The sequence below is a fragment of the Garra rufa genome, chromosome 11 (genome assembly GCF_049309525.1).
Source record: "Garra rufa chromosome 11, GarRuf1.0, whole genome shotgun sequence".
NCBI classification, from domain to species: domain Eukaryota; kingdom Metazoa; phylum Chordata; class Actinopteri; order Cypriniformes; family Cyprinidae; genus Garra; species Garra rufa.
The window spans coordinates 14,718,344-14,733,817 of NC_133371.1; the positions used below are offsets into that span (position 1 = coordinate 14,718,344).

A 15,474-nucleotide genomic window follows, 5' to 3' on the forward strand; every position below is an offset into this window, starting at 1 on the left:
TCTGTTTTCCCAGCTCATTAGCATAACATGTACTGAGTGTTTCACTGTGTGGATGACCCTCAGGAGATGCACAGCATCTGTGTTACACTGCCAAGGATGTCTGAAATACTTCTTATGATAACTTCAAAGTCCCATCATTTGATGTTATGTTTATGAAAACACCAAACTTCAGACATTAGATTATTGTATTTATTTATTTTACAGACCTGTCATCTCAGTCTCCAGTCCAAACTGATGAGCTGCTGAATGGACAGCCCTCCAGTCCCTCCCCCTCTGTGTCCGTGCCCCAGCCCCCAGTCGAACCCCTCTCCCACTCAGATCATCACAGATCCCTCTCAGATCCCTTGAGACTGAAAGACTCTTCCTTGCCTCCTGCATTGCCTGAAAAATATCGAACCACGGACAGCATCCCAGGAAAGAGCTCTAGTCTGCTGAACAGTGTGCGACAGCCCCCGTTCACTAAAGAGAGTTCCGTTAGTGTCAACGGAAAGACCAAACCCTGGGAGAGTTTTATTGCTGAGGAGTTTGCCCAGCAGTTCCATGAATCAGTACTGCAGTCCACTCAAAAAGCCCTGCAGAAGAGTAAAGGTAATTAGCAAGTAATTAATTCAAATTCTGCCTAAGATTTTGCCATTGCTTACATCTGCTGCTTTTGTTCAGATCAATGTAAAAATCAGACCTCCATTTTTAGACAAGAAACAACACACTGTTGTAAAATTTAATTTGTTGATGGAAAATAAGCTAATGTCCTTTCTAAAAATCTAAACTATTCTGATAAGGTATTATTCACGTGTTTTGAAGAGCCCACATAACAATACTGTGCATGTTAACTACCACAGTATGGATAGACTCACTCATAAAGTACTTACAAAATGCAGAATTGCTATGCCTACACTGAAAACAACAATAACAGCAATACAGATGTTGACTTAAATGTTGCCATTGCGCTGGATTATATTGCGATTTATGATGCAGCGGCAGAAACGTAGGAAGCTGAAATGCGCAGCTTTATTCCATGCTGTCGTCTTCACCAGTCTCAATAGACATAGATTAGCAGTATATCGTTATTTTCCTTTTGACTTTCACACAACCTTGTTTCTGCAAAGACATTGAGCATGGTTTCTACAAACAACATTTGACTTATGTTTTCTGTGGCGTGAGAAAGTGACAGACAAAAAAACGGATTTGTAAAAAAAAAAATTTCACATGATTTTTTTGCTGTTTAGAGTCACTAAATATGGTATTTCCAAATGAAATATGCACAAAAATAGGATTTGGAGGGACAGTCTGAACAAGGCTAGAAATGCCAGGCACAGGGTTTTCTGAGTGAATTAAATAGAATGGGCCCATGCACCACAAAATAAGAACAGCCTTGTTTCATTTTTTTATGTCGGCAACATTTAAGGAATCATAGATGCAAAGGCTGTTGCATATGTTTGGGAGCATAATTAAGCTACCTTCTGGAATACCTAGTATTTCCATTTAAACTAGGATTCTGCCCATAGGGGCCTTTGCACCGGAGGAACCTTTTTATAGTTCCTAGAACTACTGGTTGAAGTACCCACTTTCTGGCTTGTTCGCACCGCAGGAACTACAAACAGTTTTAGTTCTAGGAACTCCATTTGGGGGAACTAAATTAGCTTCTACTTTAGAGTGTGGTCTAAAAGCAGTACTGTTGAAACTATCAGTGACGTAAGTATATGCTGATTGACCAAGCACATACAAAACACTCACCCTGTAAAAATATTTACTTCACGAACATGGAAAACTGCGATAACAACATTTACCTGTTGTCTGCAGTGTTGTGTTCTTTTCTTAGCCTCGATGATATGTAACATTGCAAGTTGTCATAGAAGATTTAGTCTCTTAGCGCATCTTTTTTGCTCTTTCAATCGGGTAAATTGTAAAAAACAGCATCCTCCATTCAACGGTTGTTTGTAAATGCTGCAATATAGTGACGCCACTGTCTGCCTGCTGCTGGTGTAAATGCAACCAGGAAAATGGCCCAATGGGGAACTTGGTTCTCTAGGAACCACCATGCTGGCTAGTTCCTGTAATTGAGTACCTAGAACCCTCTCATGTAGGCAGTAGGCAGCAAGTTACAGCATTTTTGCAGCTCAACTGGTATAGCAGTGTTTTTCAAACCTGTTCCTGGAGATACACCAACACAACATCACCAACATTATGGGTGTCTCCCTTACCGAACATATCCGTTTCAGGTCTTGGACACTTTAATAACAAGAAGGGTTTGAAACCAAGAAGTGTTTGAAAATGTGCACCTTTGTTGTGTCTCCAGGAACAGGGTTAGGAAACACTGTGGTAGAACATGGTGTTAGCAATGCAAAACCCATGGTTTGAATTCCCAGAGAACATTTTGCATAAACTGTAATAGGTTTGGGCACAGAGCATAGGTTTTAATTTTTTTTTTTATCAACACGTCTCTACCTCTATCAGGTGGGGTCTTGGTCATATCAGAACAGAACCATGCAGTGGATTCATCCGTGCATTATAATATTCCTGAGCTCCAGAGCACTCCAGGCCGGTCCAAACCACACCCACACCCTCCTTCATTGCAGCCCAACGGACAGCACTGCCCCCCACAGCCTTCTCGCCAGGAGCTCTCCACAGATGAGTCTGAGGAAGAGGATGAGGAAGATGACACAGAGGAGGATGAGCCCTCTACATCCAAGTGGCAGGGCATTGAAGCCATCTTTGAAGCTTATCAAGAGTATGCAGAAGGTAAGATGCTTGTTTAGGGGTTTGGGTTCCTCCCTATCAGTACTGTTGCATGATGGATATCGTGTTATTGTTATTGCATATCCTTAAGTTGTGGTGTGTTGGTGTATGTGATGCCTGGAGTCTTACCACATATCTTTCTCTCTGTTTGACTCTAGAGAAAAGCATTGAGCGACAAGTTCTCCACAGTCAGTGCAGACGGCTGGAGGCGCATCACTATAATCTCAGTCTAACCGCTGAACAGCTCTCACACTCAATGGGGGTAAGAAACACAAATGCTAACCTGATATTACAGGGATGCAAACGGCGCGCCTTTTGGCGGATGCCGCCTTTTTCACGGCTGTGTGGGGAACATGTGTGAATCGTGCAGATCCGATGAGTTTTTTTTTTTTTTTTTGGGGGGGGGGGTACATTGGAGTGTCAGGAAATAGGAAATAGGAAATTCTGTATTAAAATTACTAAATAAGTAAATGCCGTTACAGTCCATGAAACATAGGAAACTTATATGAAAAGAAAACAGTGAGTCAGAAAGCTGCGCACGTCAGCCAATTGGCTGCGCACTATTATCTGCTGCCAGCTGCTCTTATAGAGGAGGACGGTACCTGACGGGCCGGGCCGGGTTCGGACAGATATTTAGAAAGGATGCTCTGGTTCGGGTCGGGCTCGGTCTCATCAGCGCGATAACGCCGGTTTCACACTGCACGCGTAAGCAGGACGTAAGCAGCGCATATTTTTTCGGCGCCCATGTTAACAGATTAGAGCATTCACACCGCACGCAGAGGCGGCGCGGCAGCGCGTAGCAGGAGCAGAGCAGAAGCGTCAGTGCCGCGACCGTTTCGGCACAGAGGCTAATTTTATGGGAAGCCAAACAACCCAAAAGTGGGAAGAAACAGCGCGGTATTAAAGTGCTCGCGCCGCGCTGACATGTCATCTGCGCGGCCGACTCTACAGAGAAGGGAAGACGTGTTTGCTAGCGCCGCCCAATGGGCAGCGCGGCGCTGACAAACACCAAAAGTGGGGCGGGACTTGCTGGTTTAATTGTAATCTCAAACGCCATTGGTTACCTCCTCTATTTCAGAAGTCAGTCAAGTTAATAACTTAATGTTGTATGAAAAATTTAAATATAACCTTTAACCATTCCAATAACCATAGAAAAGTGTCATTACAACCTAAAAAGAGGGTTTATGTCCTGGGTTTATGGGTTATTAGTTATTATAGAAATTAATACAATATTAAATAATTAAATAAAAAATATGCGAAGCTGTCTACGCTAGTCTGTGCGCGATGTAGACAGCATTCAAAATAAGTTAATAATAAATATTACATAAAGTACATTAAATAAAATAAGCCCACAATAAACATTTTATGCAGGGTTCGAATTACAAAGTGGCTTTCGGGGGAGCCCTATTTTCCGATCCTGCCTGACTGACTTTAACGCTTTTGGTGCATGTACGGGCATTTGAAACAATAGGTTTACAGTAAACCTATTGTTTACTTAGTAAACCGTTTACTTCAAAACGCAAGCGTCAGTCAGTGTTGTCAGTGTTAGGGCAAACAGCTCTGTCCACGGTTCTGAATCAACCGCGCTTAGGCCTACATCATGCATTGCAAATCATGATGAAAACAGAATAACTCACATAACAATCATAAAAAAAAAAGTAGCTGGTGCGCTGTCATCACTCCTCTTCGTTTGTTTTGTAAATCCAAATTGACTGAGTTTTGGCTGCTTTCTTTTTGACATTCTTATTAGTATCCACAGAGTGTTCCAAAAAACGAATAAAGTATGTTTTGAACTTGAAGTTAAGCTAACATTCAAATACCAACTCAGTGAGAAGTTCAAGTGGTGACGTAAACGTAGTAATTTCAGTGCAGTGCCGCCACGCATGGATGGTCAACGCAGGAGACAGCGGAAAATAGTGTTCGGAAATAGTAATGTAATGAGCTAGCCTAGAATCTAGACGCGCCCCTAGCGGCAGCAAATTACATTTGCTTCCAAGGGCAGTCTAGTTACTCTCCGTTCACTTGAGATTTCTAAAAATCCAAAATCGACCGGGCCAATCACGAGTCGGTGGGCGGGTTTAACATGATGACGACTGACGTGCGACCATAAGTTCCGTCAGACATTCTCTGGTTCTGTGAATTATGCGTGAGAAATAGAGCGATGGCTCTATTGAGGATGAATGGATGAATAATACGTTGTTTATATTTATTGAGTTTAAACGTGAAAATGTCTAGTATTATTGTATTAGTGTACTGTGATTAAAGAGGATCACAATGCTGAAAAAGCATGTTTGGATTTTAAATCAAAGTAACGGATAAATGTTGTGTTTGTGGTAAAGAGCCGCGGATCAGTTACGGACGCTGTGTGAAAGCAAAACGAGTCCGTGCTGCTTTTGCACCACATACATAACGCACACGGACTGCAGACGCACTGTAGACGGAGTATGTGTGAAACAGGCGTCAGACATTCTCTGGTTCCGTGAATTACGCGTGAGAGATAGAGCGATGGCTGCCGCTAGCGAACAACTTTCTTTCGAATCGACTTTGGCCGCCACTCTGAAAGACTTGAAGTTAAGCTTTTCCACAACACACATGCAAGGAACTCGCTTTTCCGTCGCTCTGACTACGTAGTACGTCACCTTCTTCGTTGCTCTGATTGGTTGTAGCGCTATCCTATTGCGTGGAGAGGGAGTTTGAAAGACAACCGTTTATCCCACCCCTCTGGTTGAGCTCTGTCTATGGAGAGTGCCCAGACCCTACATTTATGTGGGTCTGGCTTGTCAGGCTAGTAATGAGCGAATAAACACACAACATTGACACGTTTTTAATATCATCATTTATTTCAGGAACCTTAATGTAGGCCTACAGAAAATCAAAATCTATATGCGACACAAAAAATGGAAAGTGTTTTAGAGCTCCCCCTAAATGTCTCAAAGTAGGCTTTCAGGGGAGCCCGGGTCCTTTTCAGGGGAGCCGAGCTCCCCTTAGCTCCCCCGTAATTCGAACCCTGATTTTATGCATCCCACAGTCTTGCAAGTTCATTAACTGACCCTCTTTTTTCTGTAATATTTGTATCATTCGTTTATATTCGTTATTTTTCCTTTCATTTCGATCTCCTTACTTAAAGTTTGAATGTAAATGATACTGTAAATGATCGACAATAAAGCTTTGATTATGCTATATGACTGTGATTTTTACTGGAATGCAGTTTAAAGATTGAATTTAACATATATTTTATTTTGTTTCTTCTAATTAATAGACTAGCCTATAAATATATAGTAGTTCAATGACGAGTGAATTATTCACGTAGTTTCATTTGTAAATAATTTTATTGTCACAGTACATCAAATAAAATAGGCCTACAAGACATTTATCCATCGTTCTATTAACTGATAGTTTTTTCCATATTGTTATTATTATTATTATTATTTATATATTATATATTTATTAGTATTTATGCCCATGTATGATGATAAATAAGCTGTTTTCATTTACAAATGAAACTACAATGATTCATTGACACCTCAGTGAAACACTAGTGTTTAAATAGGCTAGTCTATTAATTAGACGAAACAAAATAAAATATATGTTAAATTCAACCTTTAAACTGCATTCCAGTAAAAAATCACAGTCATATGTCGAGCATTTACACTATCATTTACATGTAGAATGTTAAGTAAAGAGATCGAAATGAAGGGGGAAACGACTATAAATGAAAATATATGATATTTGCTGCGGGAGCACGGGCTTCGATAATCTCACTCCTTTTTGACCATACCTCTGTTTGCATCCCTGTATTAAGATTTTAACATGCATTTCACATTTGTCTCCTATAACCGCTTGTGTTCGATCATGTCTCCATGCCAGAAATATTAGACCAGATCCTGTTTGAAAATATCTGTTTTGTCAGGCATCCGAACAGATATCTGGTCCTCCCCAGATGATGTTTCTTATGTAACGTGTGCATGTTTTTCTGTAGGAGCTGATGGCTCAGAAGCAGAAGCTTGCGGCTGAGAGGGAGAACCTACAGGCAGAGCTGGAGCACTTTAAGAAGTGCCTGACGTTGCCGCAGAGCCCCTGGTCTAGGGGTCACTTCAAGGGCTATCCACCCAGGTGACACTCTACGGCACCAACGACCACCCACTCGGACAACTCACCACATCCCTTACAAATCCCCATACCTAGACTCATGCTCAGTCCACTCCGAGAGCCTGGAGAGTGATGGTGAGGAACAGAAGATCTGGCCCACAAATTTGCCATCCACTGACCTCCCCTCCAATGCCATCCTGTGGGCAAAATCACGCATGAACACATGTCAAAGCCTCCAACTCGCAGGGACAGCCATACTGCATCGTGTAGAGAGAAAACGGCAGTCAAAATGCAGCTCAGCCCACCTGCCATATCTTTATCATGGAGGTCATGCCTAGAAATGCACTTAAAGACAAAAAAAACCTGAAGAACTATCTGGAGGTACTGTGTATGACAGACTACTCTTTACGTCTAGGGAAGGAAAAAAAACATCAAATAAATAAAGGAAAATGTTTTATTTCAAGATTTAGAATAAAGTTTTTTAAAGAGGTGCTTCAGCATTGTATTGTAAATAATTTCAAAACAACAACGAAAAAAAGAATTTTGTATGTTTTTAATTACTTAAATCATTGTTCTTTGGAAGAAAAAAGCCTGCCATTTTTTTTCTAATATATTAATGCTTTTGGGCGTTAAGCAAAAGGTTTACTTTTAGTGTTTGCTCTGCTGCTGGTCAGAATAACCCTTTCAGGACTCGTGGAGTGATGACATCACTTCCTTTTTGCCTGAACTACAGTAGTAACGGCCCCAGGACCTACCGCCAACATTTTTCCCTCAAGGCCAAGCATTACAGGATAACTTGAGCCCTGCATTCTGATGACATACCCACTGATATGTAGGACCCAGGACGTCTACTGTCTTTTATCATTGGCTAGTGGTTACCCGTCTCTCAAAGTTCCAGAGTGCTACACTGAGTTGTCTTTTTTTGTCATGAAGCAGCATGCAGCCTCTTTTTGGATTTCTGTTTCATTAAATTAAAGGGCGTTTGTACTAGAATGTGATATTCTGAAATCTGTATCTCACCTGTGTGCACAGAGAGCTCAAGCGATGACAGTCTGTCAGGAACTGACATGCACAAAAATTAAATCCATAAATGTTGTTGTACAATAAGAATTATAATTTGTTTGATATACAAAACATTTTTGCCATTGACAATTACTGTGCCAAAGTTTCAAAGGTGGCATGCCAAAATGTTGAAAGCAAAGCTTGATCAAGTTGAAGAATTGAGTCAGTCCTGCTGAGAGTTAATTGGAAAAGTGCAAAGGTTTTTCCAAAAAAAAAAAAAAAAAAAAAATTCTGCTCTGCCCGAAGATGTTCTTGTTTGCCAAGTTTTTTTTTTTTTAAATATCCGTTGCTTATGAATGACGCATTTTAACATGACCACGAGTCGTTGACAAAAACCATTAATATGGGCCTTAAATGAACTCTGACTGCCTGTAATATCTTTAATTTTCTACCTTTTTTATATTATGCTCTTAGATGATGTAGAATCTGGGAATGACACACCTGTTTGTTTTCCTGCCACTTAATCCAACCCCCATCACGTGTGCCGTATGTATCTGATGTATACAGCACCGCATACAGCATGCAGTTATAGACAGACCACACACGCCATTTTTGATCAGAATTTAGTGCAAGGGTAAAACACAGAGGTGTCTCAAATGCATCTTTGAAGCACAGGTGAGGAGTTTGCTTGCACTGTCATTTATATCGGCTATGCTGACCCAGAGCAGGCGTGCCATCAGTTTGATCACTTTGTGTGTGTGTGTGTGTATCTGCTTCACATGAAGCACTACCACTGCCTGATGAGGGCATATACATACCTGCCCAACACACGCGCACATACTCTGTCACGCCCAAACTCAATGGAGGATGTTAGATGCTGTGAAACCATGGGGTTTTTATGTTTGTTTTCTTTTTTGTTGTTTTCTTTTTTATGTACTTGTTTGAATTCATTGTAATGTAATATATTCTTTGTTGAGTGTAGTAATTAGGTATTTATGGATATATTGCTGTAATTTCAGACAAAAAAATTAAATATTGCAAAAATGTGTTTGCTGTGTTTTATTTTTTTATTTATACTTCACAGGGCCTACCCATGGTCACAAATCTCAGACTTCCAGGTCAAAATATATATTTGTCAGAACTCAGAATCAATCTTTGGCCTCAGGTGATACACAAACTTGACAAATACCCACACTACTACACTGCTTAGAGATCACTAGTGAGATCAATTCAAAACACTATTACAAAAACCTCCTTGTGCAAATCAGGAATCATTCTGCAAGTCATTCTGTCATTCTGAATGGGAACATAGTTAAACCTGCAAAATGAGGGCATTTTTGCATAGAGTTTTGTAGAAAACATTGGTCAAATTGAAACGTGAAAACAGGTGAAATATTAAAAGTTTGGAGAACTGATAAATCAGTTACAGTGTGTTATCAAGAAAAACGTAGTAATGTAGAAGCAGCAGTATTTCATTAGTTTCAGTCACAAGAAAAGTACAAATTGAGGTAAATAAATTTATTTAGAAAAGAAAGCATCTGCTACTATTTACATCCCAAGCCACAGCAGTGGTCACAAGTTTAGATATGACTCCATGAATACAGTCAACAGTAAAACATTTTCAGATATCTACTTCAGAACAGAAAAGCAAGATTCAGTCTTCCTACATACGGCTGAAAAAACGACAGATCAGTCTGGTAGAGAATTTTTCCATTATTTGAGAACATCTCAGTAGTCCTGACTTCTGCCTGGCTGCAGGTTTGAGCGCAGTTTGTACATGTAGTTCAGAGAGTCCAGCAGAAATGAGCGTGTGGTGTTGATCTCCATTAGTGTTAGATTATCCAGCTAAAGAGATAAAGAGAATGAGAGTTTATCAAACAACTGACATCTCAATCTGACTAAATCACACCAGTTAAATAGAATAATAAATCTGAGAGATTAACACCCAGGCTTTATTAGGCCTGGTTTTACCCCTGGGAGAAAGGGGTTAGCAGCACAATTAACCATGACACTCCTTCTCTTCATTAACTGTGCTTGCATTTTAAAGCATTGTATTCTCGGGGCTTTCTTTTGTAGAGGATGAAATTCAACGTATATTCAGTAGGGATGTAATGAAACAGGGTTTCTGCAGGTATCATCAAATCTAATTTAATGCTCGGTCAATCTCGATCGGTCCTTTCTTCAACGTAGATATTCAGGTAGGGAGCATCTTTTGAAGGAAACCTACTGGGTCATCCCCTTTTCAGCCCTGCAAGAGCCCCACCAGACGCACATTATTACAGTGAGACCTTCATCTGTCGCATCTCACCCTGGATCTTGTCAACCTTTGATATCAAGTCTCATACCGTGTTCATTTGAGATTGTGCTTCTTGGCGGAGCTCTATCAACGATGATTTAACATCTTCCATGGCCACTCGTATAGCTTTCTGAACCGTTGTTTCAAGCAAGATTTGCTGTTTCGAAAGCGTCTCGGCAATGGCGTCAATCAGATTAGCTTCGGTGCTAGCTAGCTTCATCTTTTTCATCCCGGAGGGGGTTGTGGACGGCGAAAAGTCCTGTTTTATGTTTCCGTGCATTAAGCTGACACTATTGCAAACAGAAAATACTGACTGTCGGGTACTAATAAAGGAGAAAGGGTGTCAATGATTGTCTTCTGGACAACTGTCAGATCAGCAGTCTTCCCCATGATTGTGTAGCCTAGTGAACCAAACTGAGAGACCATTTTGAAGGCTCAGGAAACCTTTGCAGGTGTTTTGAGTTGAGTAGCTGACTGGCATGTCACCATATTCTAATTTGTTGAGATTGAGAGAGGTTTTTGTTAAATGTCAGCCAAAATCAGACTTAAACTACTTCAGTCTGTGTGCATTGAATTTATTTAATACACGAGTTTCACAATTTGAGTTAAACTAATTCCTGAAATAAATTAAGTTTTCCACAACATTGTAATTTATTGAGATGCACCTGTGTATTATTTTTGCTTTACACTACAATAGGGAAAATTACAATTCTTCTTTCCTAATTTCTACACTTGAAAGAGATATTTTGTATTTTGATTGCAGTTACATTACCCATTTAAGCCACTAGCTGTCAGCTTTTATTTTGATGGAAACGACAGTAGAGCTTTTATTTTGATGGAAAACTCTCCAGTAAAAACAGGCTTTCAAAAACGAGTCTCACTACAAATCTAGTGAAATGCTGTAATCATCTGCCCCGAAAATAAAGCATAACTGGTGGCTGTGAGAGCTTCGCTTTGAAACGCACAGCGAAAACAGCCTTGATGAAGGGCTTAAGCCATATTGGGCTTTCAGTTTTAGTTCGGTTGACAGATACTGTGTCAAAGTATAATGCCCCAAAACACAACTTTAAAGACCTTTTATGTTAGAACAAGAAGTTTAAATATATTTTTAAAACTACACTAATTATTAAGAAGTTCAGCGATCCATATATACCATCCAGAATTCACTTCCAAAATATTCAGTTTAAAAATATGAACTGAAATATTCAACAGGCAATTTCCAGTTCCTTTTATTTCTTGTGTGTGAATATTTTGTGTGAGTGATACATTTTTTAATTGAATTATTCACAGCTCAAATATATGATTCACTGTTAAATTTCATCCCCCATAAAATGCAAGCTCTGAAAATGCAATGCATTATAATGCAATGCATTTTTATTAGTGCAATTCAGCATGCTTTCTTTGTTTCAAAGACTTTCAAAGATTCTTTTTGCCTCCACCAAAGAAACCACACTCATAAATAGCAATTTGTCATCGTGTGAGTTCATCATACACCTATCACAATATATCTGTGGTTCTGATTCACTCATGTCAACAAGTCGCAAAAACTAGCAGTTGTGTTTTACCTGCGCGTGTGCCTCCTGCTGGCTGATGAAACTGTCTGCAGAAAGTCTTAGTTTGGCCACGCGGGTGTCCCAAATGTCCTTCACCAGGGTTCGGATCTCATCGGCTTTGGGGATGTTATCTGCAGCACTGCACAAACAGAAAAACTATTTTAATAATATTTCAAAGCAGAAGCATAAGTGTGCATGAACCGTATAGTTAGTTTAAACTGAATTATCATGAAGATTGCAAAAAATATGAATGATTGTTACAAGCAGCCAATTAGCTTTGTGTATTGTTGAAATGTTTACCATGCTTTCAAAGAACATACATTTGATCAAAATGCTGTGGATTATATGTCAAAAAAGCAGCAAGAACTTATACTGACAAAGATCTTCTACATTGTAAAAGAATGAAGAACATTGATTTTCCAACGTCTGTCAGGTTTAAGCACAATTTTTTAAGAGATAGACACACAAAATGGCTTGCTTGTCAATCTTTCTAGGCTTTAGCTTACATCATAGCCAAAAAAAAAAAAAAAAAACATTTGAAAGCTATTTAAGCAAAAAAAAAAAAAAAAAAAAAAAAAGCTGTTGTGGTTTCTATATTTTTAGCCAGTTTTCTTTTTTTGCCAAAAAATTATGACGTCAAGCAAAACTTAGATTCTGATTGCATGTGGTCTTTCATCTAAAGACGCTGAAGGTGATCTGGTACTCACTGGTTAAGTAATAATTTGGTTAGCTCCATGTAATATGGACTCGGAATGGGAGTGAAAGTGTCTAGTTTTCTCTCCTGTTCACGTATCTCCTCTAGTTTGTCTGGAAATGAAAGGATCATCTGTGTTTAGAGATGGTTTCAGGAAAGATGATATCCCAGCACAGACATGTAATATAACTTACCGGTATCCATCCACTCTGGAGGAACTATCCTGCATTTCTGTCTTTGTTTAAGATTGAGGGCCAACCACACAGGAACTTCCACTGGCAAACCCGGGTTAAACGGACCCAAATCTCCCTAAAAAATGAGTTGATTAATGTGCGACTTAATTATAATATTGCAAAATGTTTAATGCACAAAAACATGGGCCAAAATAGCCAGGGTCTGGTTGCAGATAAAGTTTATGACTCAATTAATTATTTGGATTAATCTGTTTTTAAACTTTTATAAGTGTTGATTGAGGTTTTGGGGAAACCTATTTCTTCCCCCATTTTGTCATAAAATGTGTTTTTGCTTTCTGTAATTCAATGTGTCAATACCATCAGAGTTTATCATGTTTAGTATTTAAAATAAGCTAAACATTAACAACAAATGGCCAGCATTTCCTTTTTAAAAAATACTCAATGGTTTCAAACTGTATTTAACTCTGAATTCAAGATATTGCTATAATGCAATATACACGTGTGTGTGTTTATGTATATCACTGGTGACAACTCTAGCTATTAAAAGACATTAAATTACCAAAAACACGACAGTATTAATAAGACATTCATAAATACTGATTAAATATCTAGTTAATTTGATAAGACACGAGTGCAGACAACAACAAAACGCATAATAAAACAGCTACACATCGACTTAAAATAATATTAATCAAAAAAAGCAGTATGAAGTTTTCATATGTACTCACCCCAATCAAATAGATTTTGTCAAGACTAAAGTTCGGGATGATTTTTACCATCTCTTTCTCTGCGAGAAACTCTACCTCTGCTGGATCCATTCTGCTGTGGCAGTTTTCCCGCGTAACTCAGACGTGCGTCAATGACGTCAAGGAGGCGAGGCAACCAAAGCCGCTCTGAGGCAACGCTTTAGCGCTGCCCTCTAACGTTCATTCTTGGACCTGCAGTTGTATATTTATATACAGTGCACAGCATATGAGTACACCCCCTTGCATTGTCCTTAAGTATACTGCTATGACCCTTGGCACTAAATGCACAAGTTCATGACAAATTGTCACATCTGTCCTGTTTAACTCCTGGAGGACGACCTCCTTAAATGCCTTGGTCTTATGAGAAGTATTGCTCTACAAATCCCTCACAGCTGCTCAAGAGTGTTAAGATTGAGTGAAATACATGTCCACTGAAGGATTTTCACTTTGGGAGAATCTTCATTGTTATGTTGAAAAAATGTAGGGGATGAGAGGGTAGCATCTTCTGTTTCAGTTTTTTATTGCATCACACAGTGATGTGTGAATTGATGAAAGGGTTGATAAAGCACAACTCCTTCACACTTTAAGTAATCATACTCATTTACTACCACGCCACTGTGGGAAGCAGACACTTCTTACTGTACTCCTCTTCTAGCAACAACAACAACAAAAAAAAACATTTTGGATGCTGTTCAATCCAAGATGATTGACAAGAGGAGCCTCAAACTAATATTAATATGCCAGCATTTTAGTGAGTACATAAATCATGACCTTTAAGTTATAAATCATAGTTACTTTAAGTTTAGGGCAGAGCATACAAACACCTACTAGGCTATTCTAGGCAGACTTGTATGGGCGGCATAAACCCTCATTCGCACCACTGGGGAAAACTCCCTATGTGTTATACATGTAAATAAATTTGCAATCCATGCTTCTGAATTTGGGGACAAAATTAATCAATTAGGCCATCAATGAAATTAATTTTTATGCAAGTTACTAAACACTGCCTATTTATAGCTGTAAACCATCATATTTCTTCATCATGTCCTTCAGTCATTTTTAAATTGACTGGGGAGAAAAAAGATATTAACTGTGTAATGTCAATGCTTTTTATGTTTAATAATGTTTGTTCATGTGATGCAGGGATTCCCAAACTTTTTTTTTAATTAGCCCTCTGACCTCAAATATTTACTTTAGGTACCCCTGATATTTCACAGTGACAATTTCATTAATTCATCAGCGCATTTTCTTGTTTGAACATGGTTCTTTGATGTTGATTAATGAAAAAAAAAGTAAGAAAACTATTTTCAGGATATTTAATTTAGTAAAATCCAAATAAGCTTTACGCATCTTTATTAGAAATTGTTAAACAATGTTTTTTAAGCTTGTTCGATTAATTATAAACCACATATGCCTTGGTAAAAGAGTTAAGTACTTATTGAAGTACTTACTGACTGCTACTTTTGATACTGATATCCACTCTGTTCAGGGACTCATTTTTCCAATTCTGTTTGTCAAATATCCTTGAAATTTGTTCCACTTATGTCTCCGTTTTTTTCCTGTTCATACAAATATTTACACATTAGGAGACATTTGATGGAAAATGTTTCCTTTTTGGATGAGTTTGTTGTACACAGATCCAACCAAGTTTAAGGAAGTTTTATTTTTCAAGAAGTCAGAAGTGCCGGTAATTAAAACGCCATTAAGAACATGAATGAACCACTTAAAAATAATTTTGAATGAATGTTTGTGCATAAAAAAACATCATCAGTTTGTGTCAGTGATTAAGATTGTTCCAGCAAGGTACATAGCCAAAGAACAGATGACAGAGAAAAACAGCGTACGTAGCAAAATGTTTATTAGGCCACTGATTTTCTGGAGCTCAACCATTCAACTACACATACTGTGACAATAGTCTCAGCAAACTACCATCCAATTATGCCTTTTCTTGTTTAAGGTTTATACAGAACATGTAGCGTGAGAAGCTCTGTTAAATTGAGGATACATTTGTGGTCCATTTAATGGTACTTGATCATTTGTATGTTGCATTTAGTATGCTGCAAAGTACTGCATCCACTGAAGTACAACCATGACTACAACTTCAATTCTGTAATTAAAATCTGATACATTTAAACCTTTTTCTCATCAAACTGAACACCTGCAA

At 38.8% G+C, this 15,474-nt stretch overlaps 2 protein-coding genes across 4 annotated transcripts in view; one reads left to right on the forward strand and one right to left on the reverse strand.

Annotated features, from left to right (window-relative positions):
• The window catches only part of gse1b (Gse1 coiled-coil protein b), a 104,406-nt gene extending 95,531 nt beyond the window's left edge, over positions 1 to 8,875 (forward strand). For all 3 annotated transcript variants that reach the window (XM_073850362.1, XM_073850363.1, XM_073850364.1), the window contains exons 13-16: positions 205 to 588; positions 2,455 to 2,739; positions 2,895 to 2,998; positions 6,716 to 8,875. In XM_073850362.1, coding sequence (XP_073706463.1) covers positions 205 to 588; positions 2,455 to 2,739; positions 2,895 to 2,998; positions 6,716 to 6,853 — 911 coding nt within the window. In that variant the 3' untranslated portion in view covers positions 6,854 to 8,875. The remainder of the gene's footprint in view (positions 1 to 204; positions 589 to 2,454; positions 2,740 to 2,894; positions 2,999 to 6,715) is intronic.
• A 21-nt stretch (positions 8,876 to 8,896) lies between these two features.
• gins2 (GINS complex subunit 2) lies at positions 8,897 to 13,396 on the reverse strand. The gene is made up of 5 exons (XM_073850365.1): positions 13,293 to 13,396; positions 12,565 to 12,679; positions 12,384 to 12,483; positions 11,689 to 11,815; positions 8,897 to 9,672 (listed from the first exon to the last, which is right to left on the reverse strand). Exons 1-5 carry the CDS (start codon positions 13,380 to 13,382, stop codon positions 9,556 to 9,558), a joined length of 549 nt encoding a protein of 182 aa, XP_073706466.1. The 5' UTR covers positions 13,383 to 13,396; the 3' UTR covers positions 8,897 to 9,555.
• Between the last annotated feature and the right edge of the window lie 2,078 nt (positions 13,397 to 15,474).

Coding starts and splice junctions, on each gene's coding strand:
- gins2 (XM_073850365.1), bottom strand. CDS start 13,382: ATGGATCCAGCAGAGGTAGAGTTTCTCGCAGAGAAAGAGATGGTAAAA. Junction 11,816..12,383: donor ACCAAATTATTACTTAACCA/GTGAGTACCAGA, acceptor CTGTTTGTGCAG/TGCTGCAGATAACATCCCCA. Junction 9,673..11,688: donor AGCAGGAGGCACACGCGCAG/GTAAAACACAAC, acceptor TTATCTCTTTAG/CTGGATAATCTAACACTAAT.